Here is a 19738-nt window from a genome sequence, read left to right on the forward strand (position 1 = left end):
TTCATATTATATCTTAAAATGGATAGAGCATATTGTGTTGTTGATGAGAAACAATTGTTTTGAAAAATATATCTTTTAAGGTTTGTAACTGATAAAAATTCATGACATTAAAAAGCAGCATGTGTGGGTCAAAATTTTGACCTAGTAAACGAGGATCGTGTCATTTGGACTAAGCTACTTTCTTCCTTTTTTTCATATATTAATCAAATTCTTATTGCTTTTGTATTAAATAATTTATTATTATTAAACATCAAAATTACAAAATTACAAAGACTCTCTTGACTTTTACAAATTGACCCCCTAAAGCTCCAACGGCACCAGTCGGAGCATTGTCAATCGCACGGGGCCTACCGCGGCCTATTGCTTTATTATTTATTAGCCTCAAAGCCTTGACTTTGATGATGGAGATGAAGTTGCTGCTGCACTCTGCAAATAAACAAAAGGTCAGCACCTCATAATCTCATCTCTTATTTATTTATTTTTAATATTTAATATTTAATATTTGTTTTATGTTTTATATTTATGATTCCGCATACACAAACATACACAAACATGTAATATGGTTTCTAATTATCTATAAATAGAGAATTATGTCTAAGCACGATCATAAATAAAAAAATTCTATATTAACATTAAAAAACTAGATATATATTAGAAAAAGAGACAAATTATATCTATTTTTAAGATTGGTTGCAGAATTAAAAAATTACAGAATATTAACCATTTTAAAATATAAAAATGTTTGATAATGATATTTATAATAATAATAACGATTTTTTTATAAATTTTTAACTTTGACTTGATAATTTTAATTACAATTTATGTGAGATCTAATTTCGCCCTTTATGAGACCTAAGCTACATTGGGCAGAGAGGAAAATGGAAAGAAAGAAATAAAAAAGGTTGTTACCAATGGGATGCCTTTAATGGCTCTCTCTTCCAAATACTTTGATGGTTTATAGAAGCTACCGTACGCCTCTGACCATTTTTTTAGACTTTTATATACGTGATTTGCTCCAACTGTATCTGCCCAAAACACTATTCCACCACTGCCAAAAACCACATTATAATCCATGTTAGTGAAAAGACTACGTGAAAGGACTATTCCTAAATGATATGTATGTTAACATACAAGAATATGGTTATGATCTGCATAAACCCTCTAATAATGTTTAGGTGATCTGTACAACTGTACATAATGCACCCGTATTTAATCAAGAACTGGTTATAGATTCCAATTATATCAAAAGAAGTTCGCAAAATGTTGTTAATTGATAATCGATAGATTATTAACACTTCTAGAATTGTCTTGAAAGTGGTTATTTCTCCATCTCAAGGTGTTCATACTCAATTTTAATCCCAAATTTTATCCACAGGACACTTTTGATTTACACAACTAATAGAAATGTCAAGAGTCACAAGCGGTCCTAACTCTACTACAAACAAGCTACGAAGTAGGAGTGTTTTTCACCTATCATGAAAATCGAAGAGTTTGCGAGCTATTTCAACATAGATGATGTTTTACTAATTTCTCTATAGTAGAGTTGAGACAAAAAAACCCTCCTTGAGAATATTTTGAACGTTATGAGAGTGTATTGACTTTTAACAAACAATGTTATTCAAATTTCTCTCAACAAAATCGAGAATTGTTAACAAACTTAAGACACAAGCAGAACCTATACTAATTATACAGATCCAATAGTTATGCAAGTAAATATTTAAAATAATTATCTTTGTAATGACATTATGAAATCACCAAATTAGCTGCTTGTAAGTAAAATTAAAATTAAATAAACTTTGTCCCTCCCACGACCCAAAAAGAGAGACATACCGGTGAGATGGGAAGCTCATTCCAAGAACAGATGTAGTATCAAGGTCTGATGCTCGAACCACTACTCCTTCATCCAGAACTCGACATGCCTCATTAACTACTGGGAACAGCACCATCTCTAGGATTTCTTTATCAGTAATTGTTATAAGCTGTCAAAACAAAATCAATTCATTTGCTATTTTTGTATACAAAGGCCTAATAGAAAAGGTGTTGGCTTCTATTGTCTTTGTCTTTCTTAGCTTTCTTAACATTAACCCATCTTGAATCAGATTGATTTTGGATCTGATGAATTTAGATTGGATTAATTTGAATTTTTATATTTTTAGGTTAATTTCGAGTTTAGGTTATTTTGAATTTTGGTCATTTTGAGTTTTGGGCACTTCAATTTAAGTTATCTTGGGTTTAAGTCTATTTTAAGTTTGATTAGGGGTGTAAATGAGATACTAGTACTCACAAGTCATAAGCTACTTAAGTTCGACCTGAAAAAAAAAAAACTCAAACTCAATTTGATAATTATCGAATTCAGCTTGAGCTTAAGCTTGAGCAACTTGAACTACTAGTCAAACTGAATTCAAGTTTAGTAATACTTAGCTCGAATGGCTCGAAAGCCTTATCAATGTTTTTAATAAATATTTTATATTATTAGATTACGTTATTGCCCTTAATATATTAGCATGCTGAGTTTAAACTCGAGCTTGAATACATATAAGCTTAATCAAGTTAATGCTTGGGTACAAAAATTGATAAATAGCTTAATCGAGCTCACGTTTGATAGCTCAATTATATCTTGAGCTGCACTCAAGCTTAAAAATAGATATTCGGTCAAATTCGAGCCATATATCGAGCTCCAAATTTCAAGCCGAGCTCAAGCTTGCCAGTATTCAAGCTCAATTTAACTCGATTACACCTTCAGGTTCAGGTCAATCTAGATTTAAGTTAGTTGGATTAAGTTTGGAAACTTTTTTTTATCAAATTTGAATTGTGTTGATGGAATCAATTATATACTACAGAAGTATAAAATGATTTTAAAGGCAAGTGTAGCTACCTTTCCAGCAGGCATAAGCTTGGTTTGCTGTCGACTCTCCTCAATAATAGGTAATATAGAAGGATCAGGTTTTGGCTTGCTTCCTTTCTCATAAATATAGTATCCTTTCCCATTGATTTTCCCTGCAAATTACCCAAAAAGTTCATAAAATGCTTCAATAGCTAAGGAGCATCCATTGAAAACACTAACAAACGAGAAAGAAGAATGTCATAGGAATAGTATAAATACAGTTTTTCTTTACCATTTCGTCCATTTTTCATCAAAAGCTCAATCAATGGAGACATGAATACTCGATCTGGAAATGCCTTTGCAAATTCTTTCCAAACTGCTAAGAAAACTCCGTAACCAGATACATCTTGAAGCCTGCAAGTATTGCAAAAGAGAAGCATAACTTATCAAAAACATGTCGTTTTATATCATAACCCAACCCCTTGGTTTTCTATGTTTATAACCAATAAATTATGTTATTTTTAAACTAAAGCCATAGTAATATATAGTATTATAGTGTAAATATTTAAAATTGTTAATATATGTCTGTATATAAAATTTTAATAAATGAAAAAAATATATAATTATTAAACATTAAATTAAAAATAATATAAATATTTAAGAAAACTAAAAAATAATAATATGAGTGGATCTAAAATGGATTTGTGTTAGCCATTACAAATATGAGCAAACTTGAATAAAATTTTAAACTCGTATTTTAAGTCAGGTCGAACTTGAAGCAAGTATAAAGTGTGTTCATATCATATTTAAACTCAACCTAAACTCGGACTGGCCCATAAACACCTCTATATCAAACTGTAAATACATAATTCAGAATTATCAAGTGGGCTTTTACAAATTCAAATCCTAATCTCCACACATAAAGTGCACCCTAACGAACAAATATCAAATCAATTGGTATTCAAAGAAGACAACTTTGATTTGTATTTTACTATTAATGTTTTTAGAACCAAATTGATAGTTAAATCAGTTAAGTCGTCAATTTATCGGTCCGATCTATTCAATTAAAAATTCAAAAAAATGAACTAATTTTTAGTCGGTTCAACTGGTCCGTATTGATTTTTAGTCTAACTAATTCAAAAACATTTCTCAAACCGATACCCTAACCAATATCCTGGTCTAACCAGTCCAATCCAATTATCATTGCTTACAATCGACCTGGAAGCCGGGCCGGGTCGGGTGATATATTTTCTGCTCAGCCATCAATGACATCTAGATGTGATAAGAATAGTATTACTAATTAATGTGTGCATTTTGTGGTTAATGGTTATGCAGAGATCATGTATACTCAATTCATGAAAATGGGAAAGAAAGAAGATTACTGGAAAGGACCCATAGGAAGGCCAAAGTTGCTGATCACCCCTTCGATTCTGAACAAGTCGACACCTAAATTGACCAATAAATGTGCACCTTGCGTGTAGGGGAAGAATGTCCGGTTGACAGCAAAACCGGTGCAGTTACCGACCACGACGGGAACTTTGTTTATCACTTTCCCAATTGTCATAAGATCAAGAATAACTTGTGGGGAAGTTTTTTGTGTTCTTACAATCTCCAAGAGAGGCATCACATGTGCAGGGCTGCATATGAGAGACCCAAATCAAATTAAGTTGCTTTAACTTACAAACTATTGTGCAATTCGACCAACTAATTATATTAAATGGGTTAATTTTTTTGTCAATTTAACTATTTTTTAAATTAAATTGATTATTAATATTTAAAAAGTCAAATCATTTTTTTAGCATAGATTCTAGCTAAAACATTAATTATTTTAATGATGTTAGTGTAACAAACTACGTAGTAGTCAATATTCTTCATATCGACATGATATTATTTGTCTTATATGTTATATCAACAAATAATTTTAAAAATATGAAGAAAATTAAAAAAAAAATAGCATGAAATACATATGAATTGTCATATGAGTTGCCATATAAAAATAATTTTTAGTTAATATTTTCATTATAAAAATAACAATTCAACTCTTTTTAAAATAATAATGATTAAATTTAATTTTTTAAAATTTAAAAATAAATTGTTTAAAAAGAATAAAGGTAAAATTGTAAAAATATAAAAATTAAAAGTTAAATTTTAAAAAATATAAAATGTATACTTTGAAAGATAATTGACTAATCCAATAAAATATTATTAAAAGAAAGGAAAATAAAAGTTGATGACCTGAAAAAATGAGCTCCTATAACACGATCTTGTGGGTTTAATTTGTCTGCAATTAGATTGAGGTCAATAGTGGATGTGTTTGTGGCCAAAATACAGTGAGGAGGGCATGCTTTCTCTATCTCACTAAATATTTTTTGCTTTAAACCAACATTTTCAATCACAGCCTGCAAACACAGCAACAACATTAGAGATATTTCAGCGCAAATCCTCCACACAGAAACAACATTCTCAAAATTTTTGAATTTTTTCAATCAAGTATTTCAAAAAACTTCAAAATTTTAATTTGAGTAATCCTTTTTTTTTTTTTTTTGTAAATTTCGTACGTTAAACCTTCAAAATATTTTAAAGTTTTAATTAAACCTGCGTTTAGTTTAAAATTCTCACTGACTCCCTTAAATTTTTTAAAAATTTTAATTAAATCCCAAAATTTAATATCAAGATTCGTTATTAATTATAAATGCTGTAAATTTCGTAACATAGCTCACCTCTATGACCATATCTACATCTTTAAATTCAGAGTAATCTAATACTCCTTTAAGGATTGAGAGAGCTTTGTCCGCTTTATCCTTTGTTAATTTTCCTCTTGTAACTAAACCTCGAACATTTGCTGCCATTAAAAAAAAACTATTATATATTAGTGGAATAAACGAATTTAGGTTGATATTATTTGTATTTAAAGTACAATAAAATAATAATTAAAAATTATATTTGGTATCATCTTAGATCGTTTATGGAGTTTTTTATACTCCATTGACAGTGGACAAAATAATTATCAATATTACATTTCTATAATATGTAAATACTTCTAGGTAGAAAACTTCAATATTTTACCATTTGTCTCTTTTTTTTAATATTTTACTTTTGTAGAAAACTTCTCATTTTACTTGTAGAATTTAAAAGCTCTATTGACAATGTATATTTAAAAACATGTAATTTTATTAGCTATTGAAAGAGTAACGATAATCTGATAATAAATAATTACCTTGAATCCTCTCTATTCCCTTAAGGAGATAATCAGAGTTTAGTTCCTTGAGAAGGACACATATATTGCTGACAATAAGAGCCGTGGCTATCCCACAACCCATTAGGCCTCCACCAATAACACCAACTTTCTTTATTTGCCTAGGTTTTAGACCAACATCAGTAACCTTTGGCACCTGCAAAATTACAATTTTCTTAGAGAAATATTTAAGATAAAAGATCCCAATTGGTCAACATCTACTTCAAAGTTTGAATAATTACTGTTTGGAACAATTAAAATTAGAATAAAAAAGGAGCAAAGAATAGCAGGTATAAGCAATTACCTTTGAAGTAGCACGCTGGGCAAAGAACAGATGAACAAGGCCTTTTGAATTGTCTGAAAGGACTGTCTCCCTAAAAACCTTGTCCTCCTGTATACATAAAATCCTTATGTATCTTTAGGTGCAACTGAGTAGAGACTCTTACGAGGCTAATAGTGGCAAAATCAGAATTTCCATTTTAAGGGGTCAGAATTAAAGTACAAATTTTATAAGAGCTAAAATATAATCTTATTATTGTATTAACTTATAATTTTATTGTTTTTATAAAGACTAAATTATAATTTTATTGTTTCGAGAAACCAAAGTGCAAAATTACTGTATTTAAACTTAAAACTTTATAGATTTTAGAGTTCTTAAAGGAAAAACTTTCCATTTTAGGAGAGTCAAGGGATCACTATAGACATGATATTAACATATTTTATGTATGCCCAAGCTTGGTTAGCTCAAAATATAAACTTAAAATTTCGTCAAAATCCACCCATATTTGTAAATAATTAATTCAAGCTCATTTTTACCGCTTATATTTTAAAAATATATATTTATATTATTTTTAATTTAATTTTTATTTATTAAAATTTATATATAGTTATCTTAACATTTTTAATGTTTTTATAGTAGTAGATTTAATTTTTATGTATTATAAATTACATAATATATAAAAGTAACATAATAGATAACATTACAAACTTAAAAATAAGTCGGACTTAAACTTGCCTTGAATATTTAAGTCCAAGCTTAAACTATATTTTAAATAAGCTTAAATTTTTTACGAACTCACTTTTTAAACCTAATATTTTTTTAAATTAATGTTCTAAAATATCGAATAAATCTTTGAATTTAAACGAATAGGCCAAGTCTCTACTACCCACCGCGTTGCCTGAAAACATTATCGCATATGAGATTAAATGCAAGGGATCCTAAACCCCTGCATACCTCAAAAGTTAGAAGGGAGGGGATTGCATTTCCTATTCAATTTAAACAGCATAAGCATTTATTATTCATGGAATACAAGTTGGTCTCAAATTGGTAAAAGTATGATGAAGTTTTTTTGTCCTAAAAGTTAAATTGTATTTTATTCGTTTTATTAAAAAATAAATAAATTAGTCGTTATACGTTATACTAAAGAGCAAATCAATCATTTTGTTAAAAATTTTATTTGTTTCTAATATTGAAAATTGATCCATATATGTCGACATGGGATACACGCAGTATGTAAAGTGTAATTGTTTACTGATTTTATAAATCACACCAGTTTTCAACAATAGAAATAGATAAAAAATTTAACTAAAATAATTAGTCTGCTATTTGATTTAATGTATAATGACTAATTTATTATTTTTTAATAGGGAACAAAAAAATGTAATGTCAAATTCAAAAAATTACCTTTAAAAGTCCTTTATATCCTCCATGGAGAATCCCTTCCTCAATTACATCTAGGCATGCTTGATGCAGAGATGAATTTGGGGCAGTCCTTTTGGCTTGATGTCTAGCAAATCTTAACACCTCTTGTGCTTCAGATAGGGATCCAATCTTGTCTGTCCTTTGAAGGGATTTCACCCATGGTTTACGTCTCTCTGCAATGTCCAAAGCCCATTTGCGAGAAATTTTGAGCAACTCTTGTGAAGGAGCAATAGCATCAATAAGACACAGTTTCTTTCCTCCTTCAGACAGGATTGGTTTCGATGACTGTAAAAACATTATACACATATGAATTAGATTTACAAAGTTTACAACAATAAAGAGTTCATTATAAGTCATTAGAAATTTGAAAAATAAGAGTGAATGTATCTAGAGTCTCTTTACTATTAAATTGATTAATTTAATCTTAATACTATTAAAAAATCAAATAAATTAAATTGGAATAGAGTTAACATTTAATGTTTAACATAATTAATATATTTAAAGTTTTTATGGTTCTGCTTAGAGTTGAACTTTAATTGAAAAATAATTTTAAGACCTTTTATAAAAACTATTAATTTTATTACGATTTTGGACTTATTTAATTCTTTTTAATAATAAAGTGACTAATTTGATTCAATCCCTTTATTAGAGGGACCTCCCAAATACTTTAACCAAAAAATAAGTCAACATGCCAATAAAATTTTAGAAAAGCATAGCAGACAGGGAGTATTACCATCAACATTTCAATAGCCTTTGACAGCCCAACAATCCTTGGGAGACGTTGTGTGCCTTTTGAAAAGAGTCATAGTATATAACAAGTAAGTCGAAGCTTGTAAAGTACAATTTATTCGTGTTATCGGTCCAACCTCAAAAGACGTTCTATATATAGTAGTGGCTATACCTCCAAGCCCAGGAATCAGTCCAAGCGACAATTCAGGCAAGGCAAGTTGAGCTTTAGGAGTAGCAATACGTGCATGGCAACTCTGCATGTGAAAAAGAAAAATTAGACACAAACTGAGCAAATTAAAACAGGATAAACTACACTTATAGTTATCTAATTATTAGTATTTTTTTATTTAACTATTCAATTGTTTTTGGTCACCAGCTTTTAAAATTATTAACGGATAGATAACTTGACAACTTTTAAAATTGATATAATAGCAAATTTAACTCTTAATATTTATATATTATATCATTTTAGTTTTGATTCAAAAAATTAACCTCAACATTTTCATATTGTTTAATTGAGTTTTTTATAGTTTTATTTTTATTTGTGACATTAACGGTTAGTTTTAAAATAATAAGAAAATATGAAAATTATTATCTTTGATTTTTAGGTTTTTCATTTTGGTATATTTCTAATCAAATTTAGTTGATAGATTTGGTTTTTTAGCTTTTTAGGTGAAAGGGTAGTAAGGAAAAGTAAAATTCAAAATAAAAGAGACCAAATTACACCATGTATAAATGTTGATAGTGGTGACCAAAATGAAAAAAAAAATTGAATAGTTAAATGACCATTTTATAATTTTTCATAGTTGAGTTACCAAATAAATTTTAAAATAATTAGATGGCTATAAGTGCAATTTACCCATTAAAATATCATGGCGGACAATGACAAAATTGTTACCGAAAAAAGTTAATGGCAAAAAATATATTCATCAACAGAAGAAAAAAACAAAAACAAACCATCGCCAATTCTAAGCCACCTCCAAGAGCTAATCCTTCAATAGCTGCCACAATAGGCTTATTGCAATCTGACAGGGTTTTATAAGAACCACATAAGATCAACCATAAATAATGAAAACAAGCACATCAATAATAAGTTAGGTGGATAATATTAATAAGTTAGGCAGAAAAGATTTCGGTTTGGATCTACTTTTAATAAATTTGTAGTTACAGTATTTTAATTTTTGAAAAAACAAAGAACCATATAACATGAACCATAAACAACAGTGAAAACAAACACATTAATAAGTTAGGCGGATAACATTTCGGTTTGGATCGATTTTAAATAAATTTACGGTTACAATGTTTTAGTTTTTGAAAAAGCAAAGAACCGCATGAATCATAAACAACAGTGAAAATAAACACATCAATAACTTAGACGGATAACATTTTGATTTGGATCGATTTTGAACAAATTTACGGATATAGTAGTTTAATTTTTAAAAAAGCAAATCGATTCATAGGTTTTACAAAATATATTTTTATATTTTTAAGTTATTTTCATTAATTTATATATAATTTTATAAGGTTAATATAAATTCAATATTTTTAAGTTATGTTCAATTTGGTATTTGAACTTTTTCTCAATTTATACCTAAGTTTGGCTTTAATATTCAATTTGGTCCAATAAATACTTAACATGTGTGCTCTAGTAAAAAAAACAAAACATAAGTACTTAATTGGTCGAAACAAAAATTTAGTACGAAATTAAACATTGAAGTCAAGTTTAGATACTTGTACAAGATAAAAAAAAAACTCAAATATTAATTTGAAAAAAAAAAGGTGCCAAACTGAATATTAAAGTCAAAATTAAGTACCAAATTTAGACAAAAAACGCAAGTATCAATTTAAATATTGAAGCCAAATACATATATCAAATAGTATATTAACCCTTTTATATTATAAAAATATAAAAGTTAAACATAGATTAAATAGAAAATTAAAATTCGGTCGGTTTAAGAAATAATCTAACTCAACACTGCGTTTTAAATAAACTTTTAATTTTCTCTAATGTTGTTTGAATTGAACTAATTGAATCGAGAATCAATTAAGATATTGATTTAAAGAATAACTTTGGATTAACTACATTAGAAATTAATACAAACACATTGAACTGATTGTTTTAATAACTTTTAATCCGACGGATTGGATGGATCGTGCCACGGTTTAAAAAAACAATGGTGCTCTCTGTCTATTCTCAGGTATACCACAAGTCAAAAGGATAAGAAGAAACCTTCGATAGCAGTAAGAGCAAGATCAACGGATGCTTGAGGCACCAAAGATACATCACCTGTTTAAGCACCAATGAAAATTTTCCAGTTCCTCATTAAGTAAATGAAATTATAATTTACTAAAAAAGTAACAAAAAAATAATAATTACAGAAAACCTAAACTAATCAAATTAACTTATACCGGTTAAGTGAACTTTCTGAATAACATTGAGATCCAAACCACCACAAAACTTTCCTCCACTGCCTTCATTAACGAAATCAAAATAAATCAGTAAAAATAAGCACAAACATCTCGAAGCTTAAAACAAAAATTTTATCATGAGATAAATCATTCATATATAGATCCGATTGAAATGAGAAGAACTCACCGGTTAAAACAGCAGCTTTAACATCGTTTCTCCGCGAAACCTCGTCAAATTTCTCCATCAATCCCGCAATTACTGCAATAATTGAAAAAATATTTCAAAATTCAAATCACTACATCAAAAAATGAAGAAAATAAACGAAAGCGATCAAGTATGCAGAGCTTTTACTTGAAACAGCCATGGTGTTCAGGGGAGGATTGAAGATGGTGATAACCGCAACGCTGTCGTCTCCGACCTCCATCATCACTCGTATTTGCGACATATCACTGTTTTGGCTCTTTTTTGCCTTTTTTTTTTTAATTATTTCTTCCAAACTTTCCAATGAAGATGTAATTGTAACTTCCAGTGCTATGGCTTCGCTTTATATATAGATGTTGTTGAGTGGAAAGTTTTGTGGCAATATGAGGAAAATAATATTTAAGGTTGACTAAAAATTATATATTCCCATTTTCCCACCTTTTTATAAAATTATTTTCTGCGAAAGAGTCAACGAATATATTTGGTCTTTCGTCGTTGAACTTTTAGGCCGTTTGTCGTTGCCGGTCAGATCTCAGGAAATTCGTGCTGGTATGATTCACGAAAACACGTCGTTTCCTTTAATCAATAAGACAATAATAAATAAGGTGGTCCGTATTGTCAGGACTTTGCCAAAGGGCCCTTCGCCCCTCGGCTAAATGGAAATTTTCTTTTATAGCCTCCCTTCTAAATTTAAAAAGAAAATATTCAATTTAGTCTTTTTTAACTTTGATTAAATGGAATAATTTTAATTTTAACCTTTTAAAAATAATAATTTAATTTAAATATTTTTATACAAAATTTTAGCTTTGACCCTAAATTTTATAATATTATTTTGGCCCTAAGTAAAAAATTTACTTTGCCTTGCGTCCTGTATCAATTTTTAACTAGTATCAATACATATCTATTTAAACAATATAATGTGTTTTATCAAAATAATTATTTAAGTTTAATGATATAGAGTCGATTGAATTTAATTAAAATAATATATAGTTTTAATTTTATTCAAATTCATTGGTTCTGTATTGACTAAATATATTAATTCAATTAATACGAGTGGAATGGATGAAATGTACTAATCCGATCTATACAAACTAAAATTTTTATTAAAACAAAATTATAATTTGAATTTTCAGTTTATTATTAAAAAACAAAACATGAATATAATCAATATTGATATAGAAATTACTACAAGGGCAAATTTAAAGGAGCAAAAGAGAGTATTGGTCCTTAAACGAAAATTTGGTATTTTAATCATTAATAAATTATAGAATTAAAAGTTACAATTTGACACTTAAAAATAAAAATATTAATTTTTAAAATTGATGGTATAAATTATAAAATTATGTTTTAACCTCTATAAAATTTTATAATTTAATTTCCAGTCATAAAATATTTTCTGGATTCCTCCTGAATTACTGTGCTAACAACCATAATCAACCTTTGGATTTGCTCCATTATGAAACATGATGTTTCGAAGAAAAATTTCTATGGCTTTTATTTTATGTGACTACCTTTCCAAGTTCACATTACAACTTCACTCTTATTGCTTTCACAACTATTTTAATAACAATCACATTATCCTTTTTTTTATATAATTTTAAAATAACATAATAAAATAATTCACCATAATATTGGCAAGTGTTTCTCAAAAATCTAATCTCTTTATTTTTTTAAGTTTGATTTTCTTCACTTATTATTTAACTTAGGTATAATTGTATAGAAGGTCATGTACTATATGTTTTAGTGAATTTAACCCTCTACTATAATTTGATTATTCTAATCTTTTAATTTTCAAAATGCGTATTTTTAAAGTTTTATTCATAAATCAGCCCTATTAAAATTCTCAACTTAGTCCTTAAAGTTATTTTTTTCAAAGTGATACTTAAACTATCAATTAATTTTGTCTCAATTTACATAAAAATAATATCACCTAATAAGAACGCGAAATATGGAATGTTTTTATTGGATGTCATATACTTTTTGGGTAAAATGATAAAAATTGGATAGTTTAGTAAGGAACAATTTAAGAATCCTGATATGTTTAAGGGGCTAATTTATTAATAAAACTATTTTTCAACTGATTTGATATCTAATTAATTCGTGACATCAACTAAGTCAAAATTTTAAATGCAATCTATATAGATATAAAACACATCATGCATATGCTATACCTAGAATACAATAAATTAGTTCTGAAAAAATCACGTTTTAAAACTTCAAATTCAAATCACATTGGGTACGGGTTATTTTAGGTTCAAGTCATTTAAGTTTGTTAGACAAATTTTTCGAGTCAGGTCATTGCAAGTTTTGCTATAGGCTTTTGATACTTGAATTTAAGTAATTTTAAGTTATTTGTTTGGGTCAACTTGAGCTTAAATCATTTTAAATTATTTTCGAGTTTGAATCATGATTTTTAAAATTGAACTGATCAAGCCATCAATTATTGATCTGATTACTAGTTCAATTTTTAATTAAATAATTTATTAAAAAATAGAAAAAAATAAATAAATTATAACACTGGATTCAATAAATTCTTTATCTTAATTGAGAGCATTTTACAATCCAATCAATTAAAATTTTTTTTGTTCAAATCGACATACCAATCCATTTCTATATACAAGTCTAATCTAATTCAACAATTACAATTTATTTGCCTACGGATTATCTTTGAACCTTGCAATCGCATTATAGGTATGACTCTATAGTTTTCTTTTTCTTTTTGAGATGTACCAAAATCCCACTATTATTTGTTTATTGGGTCATGGTCATTGTCTTGGTGTCGGCTAATGTGACTCACGAGTCAATGATACCTTGCTTTTTGTGATGGCTTCATGAAATTTTAAGAAATAATGATGACGTCTTGGAATTTCATAGGTTAACTGATATCTCAGTAAATTTAAAATTTAATTTTTATATTTTTAATATTTAAAAATTTAACATTTTATTTCTTAAATTTTAAAATTTTAGTTTAATTGTTAATATTATTAAATTTATTGGTATGATATTTTGAGATGAAAATATATATCCACTTGATAGCAATATAATTAAAAAATAATGCTATAATAAATCAATTAAACAAAATAATCTTAATAGTGTTAAAAGCGGTGCAAAAGGAAGATGGCAAGGTCGAGGCCACCCTAAAATGGAAAAATATTATATTGGCTCCTTTATATTTTATAAAATTATAAAAAGCAAATGGTCAAATTATATTTATCCTCCAAAATGATAAAATTTTAATTTAATCCTTTAAATATTTTAAATATATAAGCTAATACAATGATGAATTTACATTTTATCTCTTAAAAATATAAAACTCAGTTCCCCAAAAAAATTTTGACTTCGTCTTTAAATGTTTACAATTAAACTTGAAATTTGAAATCTGGAAAGTATAGGTACTGAATTACCAAAAGTAAAAGTACAAAAGTTAAATTTTAAATTTATAAAAAAAAAGTACAAGGACTTAGATAAAATTTAACCAAATTCATATAAACCAAAAAGAAAGTTGTTGAATAAATAAATCATCCACGAAAAACCTCATTTGTTGTCCCTATTATGGTTGTTGAGGGCCACGTTTAACAATTCTCTTGAATTGCATTCTAATTGACCGGCTTATTTTAAGCGTAAAAGGAAAAAGTAAATCTGGTAAAGGTATTTTATAAAGAAAACATTTAAATTTGGTCTTGGCCTACGCCGATTAGTTAAAATTTTTTTATATTAACATTAATATATTTTTATTATTAAAATTGATCTATCCCGAAAACGCAATTAAAGTGTGTAAGTTCAACATATTCTTAGACTTACAATAAAGAAGGGGACTACATGACTAAACTAGCCGGTCATAATTTTAATAGTTTGCAGAGATTTGAAGAATTCTCGAACTCAGCTCTAGTGTTGCTACATGAAGATTTGAATGCATCATCCCTTACTACTATTTAAAATTTTCACTGGTTTATAATCATCATTGGTTAACTATCCTTTATACCGAAAAAATTATCGTCGTCAAAATGTTTTATTCAAACTCAAATTAGATTAAACCAAATTAAATAAGAAGTAAGAGTTGTAAATTCAACCAAAATTGAAGTCATTATATGATACAAGTGCAAGTATAGGCGTAAGTGTACAAATCATAAATAATATATATAATAAACTAAAATTAAAATAAAATCTTAAATTAAAAATGAATTTATATAGAGGATACACATGATGTTACTTAAAATTAAAATAATTTGTGAGAAAATCTCCTTATGATATTTGTGATGTTGAAACTTAAACTTTGATGTTCAAGATGTCAAAATCTTTAACTTTTGCTGAAAATAAATAAATAAAACTAAAAATTTCAAAACGATAATAAATATTTAAAATAAATATCATAAATAGTCCCCATCTTTTGTCAAATTTTAATGATAGTTACTTTAAATTGTTTTTTTTTTTCAGTTTCAATGCAATATTAGGTTTCAATCCAAGAATTTGGTGAGAATTACAAGTAAATATGGCATTGATTTTATTAATTTTTTCTCATTTTTAAAGAATTTATCTTGAAATTTTGATAAAATTATGAGGACCATTTGTGATATTATATTACTTTTGTCCAGAGCATAGAAACAAGCTATTATTTGGAGCTTATGTTCAACTAAAAAATGGAATAATATCACAAATGGTCCCTCATAATTTGGATAAAAAATCATCTCAGAATTTTGATAAAAACTTGAGGGACTATTTGTGATATTATTCCACTATTTTAGTTGAACGTAACCTCCAAAGAATGGCGAATAACATCACAAATAGTCCCTCATAATTTTATCAAAAATTCAAAATAAATTCTTAAAAGAAGAAGAAATTAATAAAATCAATATCATCTGTACTTGTACTTCCCACCAAATTATTGACTTGAAATCTATTAATATTGTATTGAAACTGAAAAAAAAAATTGAAAGTAACTATCATTAATATTTGACAAAAGATGGTGACTAATCATGATATTTATCCATTTTTTATTTGAGGCCAAAAAAATATTATAGGCACCTGGAGGTGCCAACTTTCAACTCGGCTGCTCCATGCGCCGATTTCAACAATTTCACTAATTAATTTTTTAATCCATATATTTTGATAAATAAACTTTTTATTTCATATATTTGGGGAAAATGTAATATTATCTTAAATATATTAATAACATTTATCAAATTAAATTTATATTTTCAAATATAATAAAATAGAGTAAAGATGAATGTAATATTTTAAAAAATAATATTAGAGAAAATTAATTTGACAATATGTAAAAATAAATAACATGTAAAAATTATTAATAATGATATTTAAATTATAATGTATTAATATCAATATTCATGATGAATTATCGTATTATTTTAATATTAAATATTTTAAAGATCAAATAAAATTAATCTTAAATTAGTTAAATATTTTTAATTATATTATTTTTCAATTCATTGAATTTTCTAAACAGAAACTAATGTTCTAAAAATTTTAAAAAGTTAATATACGTAACCAAAATATAATAAAATTTATTTTTGTTAAAAATACAAAAAAATTGATTTCTCCTTTTCCATGTTCTCAGCATTTTACTGGTTATGGTCGTATCATGACCTGACCTTCCAATATGATACACAAACTGAAATTATCTTCTTTAAAGTTTTGCTACCCTCAAGTATGTCTCCACATATAAAAATCCATAGTGTTGACGCATAAATAAGTGTACTCTAGAGAATAGATATCTACAGAGATTGTGGGTTTAAACATGTGGAGATGTACATGTGAGCGGTGAAAATTTAAGAGATTATGAGTATTAAAAGAGCATAATTCCAGATCATACATATCTATAAGCCAACAAATCAAGTTGGGTCTTGAGAGATTGATTATCTAATTTTTTTATTCAATTTATATAATTTAATTGTCAAATCAATTAAATTTTAATTTGAACAGTTAAATTACCAATTTGATTTAATTTTTACAACTTCATAAATACAGTAAAAGAATATATATTAGACTTATTCATGAACCAAACAAGTTGATCGACTTAACTTAAGTTATGTTTGGACAATATTTTTTATGTCTCGGCCTAACTCAAATTTAATTTTAATAATAAAAATATTTTAAAAGTAAATTAAATTATAAAAAAGATATTTTAAATATTTGTTAATTTTTGAATAGTGAAATGGGCTTTTGGATGGGTTAGGCTAAGATGAGCTTGGGGCCTCAGACGGGGCCCATGGAGAGGTGTAGTATAGACTAAAGAGTCATATTCTTTGACTATGGGCTAATGGACTTCCATCTTATTTGGACTTCTTGACTAATTTCCTTCGTGATCCATTAACACAGAATTAAAAAAAAAAACTCGAGTGAGGAACCTCTGAAAATGGCGTCCTCTTGGAAGGCAATGTCTAGGTTAACGACTCGGTTACAGTCTTCAACTAGTAAGCTCAATAAGTCTTCATTCACTGTTCTTCAGTCCACATCTCATTCTTCAGCTACACGCATTTATCGCATCTCAAGGTGAGAGATTTTAAATTTTTTGAACTATTTTTTCTTATTTGGCTTGAATCTATGATCTTTGAACAATTATAATTCGTTTAAATATTTTTTTTAAATGATTAAGGCTTCCATTGGAGCTGAGTAGTGTGGGATCGATGATGCCGCTTCACAATGCTATAGCTTCGGCGCGATTGATATCGAGCTTGGCTTCTGAGTCTCAAACTTGGAGTTTAGTTCCTCAAGGTTAATTAACTTTTTCTTTTTTAATTTCATTTGATATATATATATATATATATATATATACATGTTTTCAATCCAAAATCTATGAACAAAAGAATATGTTTCTGATACAATGTCAAGCAAAATTCCAGAAAATGAGGAAAGAAAGCTTTAAGAAAAGCCTTTTAGTTTAAGAAAATATCAATGGTGGGCGAATCAGCTTTTTAATTTTAATATACTGTATTTGCATCCTATGATAATATATTGAAAGCTCGATTGTTACTAGAACATTTAAATATAAGACTAAACTTTGCAAATTAAATGTAAGGCAAAGATTTCGAGACTGAACTGTTTAGTTGATCTGCATTACTTAATCTAACTGTTGATTGATAGTGAGGTCTAATTATGGTTTTAGTCTCTCTACAATGTTGAAACTTAGGATTTAGTCTCTCTGTTATGTTGGAATTTACTTTAATTTAGATTAGTAAGTCCAAATAGATTACATTCTTAGTTGATGCTGTTACATTATTAACAGTATTAACTATTAATTGATAACAGTGTTAATAGGGTTAACAAATTCATGGAAATCCATGTCATTACTTTAATAGCGGCGGTTAATAGTGTTATGAATTTGGACGAACTAATAACATTATAAAAGTTAAAAGATAAAATTAGAGTAGAGGGATTAAATCCCAAATTTCAGCATAATAGAGAGGCTAAAACTGCAATTAGACCTAATGTGTAACTTGAAGCATATATTCTGAAATTGGTTCTGGGTGTTGTGTTGATCTTCATTCTTCTTTGTGTTTGAGCTGCAGGTATTTCATTGCCTTTATGATAGCCATGTTTTGCAGAGAGTTTTTGGAGTGGAACATGGGTAGTAGTGTTAACATTTAAGCCTTTTTCTTTTTTACTGATTTCTGAGGCACAAGATTTTATAGTTGAACCTGGTCTTTGAGGAACACTTCAATTTGACATTGATTTTTGCTTTTGAGTTTGGTTCCTTTAGTCAATGTTGCCTTTCTTCTTCTTCTTTTGCTTTCCCCTTAGTGTCTCTTAACGTGGATGAACTTCACATAATCACCATGAGTTCATAACTTTGACAAGAGCTTATCAGTTTTTTTGTTTTGCCCTTATTTGTGTTAGATTCAGCAACAAGCAATTTCCCATAGGAACTTTGAAGATTCTTTCATTTCCCTTTGACATGTTTAAAGATGTGTGTATTACTATCAACTTTTAGTTTGGAGATGATTTAAAATATGGGACCAAAAGTAATCTAAGCAGTCCATTTGAAGCCATGAGATTTCATATATCATGCCTATCTCATGCTAATCTTAGTTTGCTTGCCATTTTAGCCATGGCACGTTCTGCTTAATAGTGACTCTTTTTTCCAATGAAGTTGACATTGCTTATAGTTAAAAATAATGTCGATAATGGCATGTTATTATAGCCTTGAACATCCCATTTCAAATGTAATTGTCTTGATTTTCGTCATTTTTGCTCTCGCAAAAGGTGCTTTCTACTGCACTTTATATAGATCATGGTAAATTTAGGGGTGATATTGGTTCTGTCCGGTCAAGTTTTTTAGATTTTTTTAAACCTCCATCATAATCTAGGTTTAATTTATTTTCATGTTAAATTTAATTGGTTTTTAGACACACTACTAGACTCATAGGTATTTCTAATAATTATTTACAGGTTCAGTTTACTGAGACGGAGGCACTATAATGTACTTTTTTTCGATGACCGTGAATTTTGAATTATTACATATTCGATCTATTTTAATTTTGACATTTTAAATAGAATAAACAAATTAAGTGATAACCCATAATATAATGAGCTCATAACCCATTTACATACCTAATCAGTCAACTCAAATTTAAACATTAAACCTAAATACCCATTAAAATTTTATACTTTTAAAACCTAAAT

The 19738-nt window shown here is 27.7% G+C and overlaps 2 protein-coding genes across 3 annotated transcripts; one reads left to right on the forward strand and one right to left on the reverse strand.

Moving 5' to 3' along the window:
- Nucleotides 1-163: 163 nt before the first annotated feature.
- Nucleotides 164-11773, reverse strand: LOC108486224 (peroxisomal fatty acid beta-oxidation multifunctional protein AIM1-like). Of its 2 annotated transcripts, none has more exons than XM_017790146.2 (18): nucleotides 11252-11773; nucleotides 11087-11158; nucleotides 10900-10962; nucleotides 10721-10777; nucleotides 9448-9515; nucleotides 8663-8744; nucleotides 8495-8550; nucleotides 7744-8046; nucleotides 6364-6450; nucleotides 6042-6216; nucleotides 5545-5666; nucleotides 5060-5223; nucleotides 4207-4461; nucleotides 3117-3238; nucleotides 2876-2997; nucleotides 1831-1979; nucleotides 910-1048; nucleotides 164-426 (listed from the first exon to the last, which is right to left on the reverse strand). In XM_017790146.2, exons 1-18 carry the CDS (start codon nucleotides 11343-11345, stop codon nucleotides 382-384), a joined length of 2175 nt encoding a protein of 724 aa, XP_017645635.1. In that variant the 5' UTR covers nucleotides 11346-11773; the 3' UTR covers nucleotides 164-381. The 2 variants fall into 2 exon arrangements, with proteins under 2 accessions (XP_017645635.1, XP_052886273.1); XM_053030313.1 differs by having other exon boundaries at nucleotides 10900-10958; nucleotides 11252-11278.
- A 5617-nt stretch (nucleotides 11774-17390) lies between these two features.
- Nucleotides 17391-19064, forward strand: LOC108483339 (uncharacterized). Its single transcript, XM_017786693.2, has 3 exons — nucleotides 17391-17608; nucleotides 17712-17830; nucleotides 18625-19064. The coding sequence occupies exons 1-3, from the start codon at nucleotides 17472-17474 to the stop codon at nucleotides 18642-18644; spliced, it is 276 nt and encodes a 91-aa protein (XP_017642182.1). The 5' UTR covers nucleotides 17391-17471; the 3' UTR covers nucleotides 18645-19064.
- Nucleotides 19065-19738: the final 674 nt, after the last annotated feature.

This window comes from Gossypium arboreum, chromosome 7 (genome assembly GCF_025698485.1).
Source record: "Gossypium arboreum isolate Shixiya-1 chromosome 7, ASM2569848v2, whole genome shotgun sequence".
Taxonomy (NCBI): domain Eukaryota; kingdom Viridiplantae; phylum Streptophyta; class Magnoliopsida; order Malvales; family Malvaceae; genus Gossypium; species Gossypium arboreum.

What these genes read in the sequence shown, in the direction of transcription:
- LOC108486224 (XM_017790146.2), bottom strand. Translation starts at nt 11,345, where the DNA reads ATGTCGCAAATACGAGTGATGATGGAGGTCGGAGACGACAGCGTTGCG. An exon ending in GAACACCATGGCTGTTTCAA is followed by an intron (nt 11,159 to 11,251) that starts GTAAAAGCTCTG and finishes CAATTATTGCAG; the next exon opens with TAATTGCGGGATTGATGGAG. An exon ending in ATGTAGATATGGTCATAGAG is followed by an intron (nt 5,224 to 5,544) that starts GTGAGCTATGTT and finishes CTGTGTTTGCAG; the next exon opens with GCTGTGATTGAAAATGTTGG.
- LOC108483339 (XM_017786693.2), top strand. Translation starts at nt 17,472, where the DNA reads ATGGCGTCCTCTTGGAAGGCAATGTCTAGGTTAACGACTCGGTTACAG. An exon ending in CGCATTTATCGCATCTCAAG is followed by an intron (nt 17,609 to 17,711) that starts GTGAGAGATTTT and finishes TAAATGATTAAG; the next exon opens with GCTTCCATTGGAGCTGAGTA. An exon ending in TTGGAGTTTAGTTCCTCAAG is followed by an intron (nt 17,831 to 18,624) that starts GTTAATTAACTT and finishes TTTGAGCTGCAG; the next exon opens with GTATTTCATTGCCTTTATGA.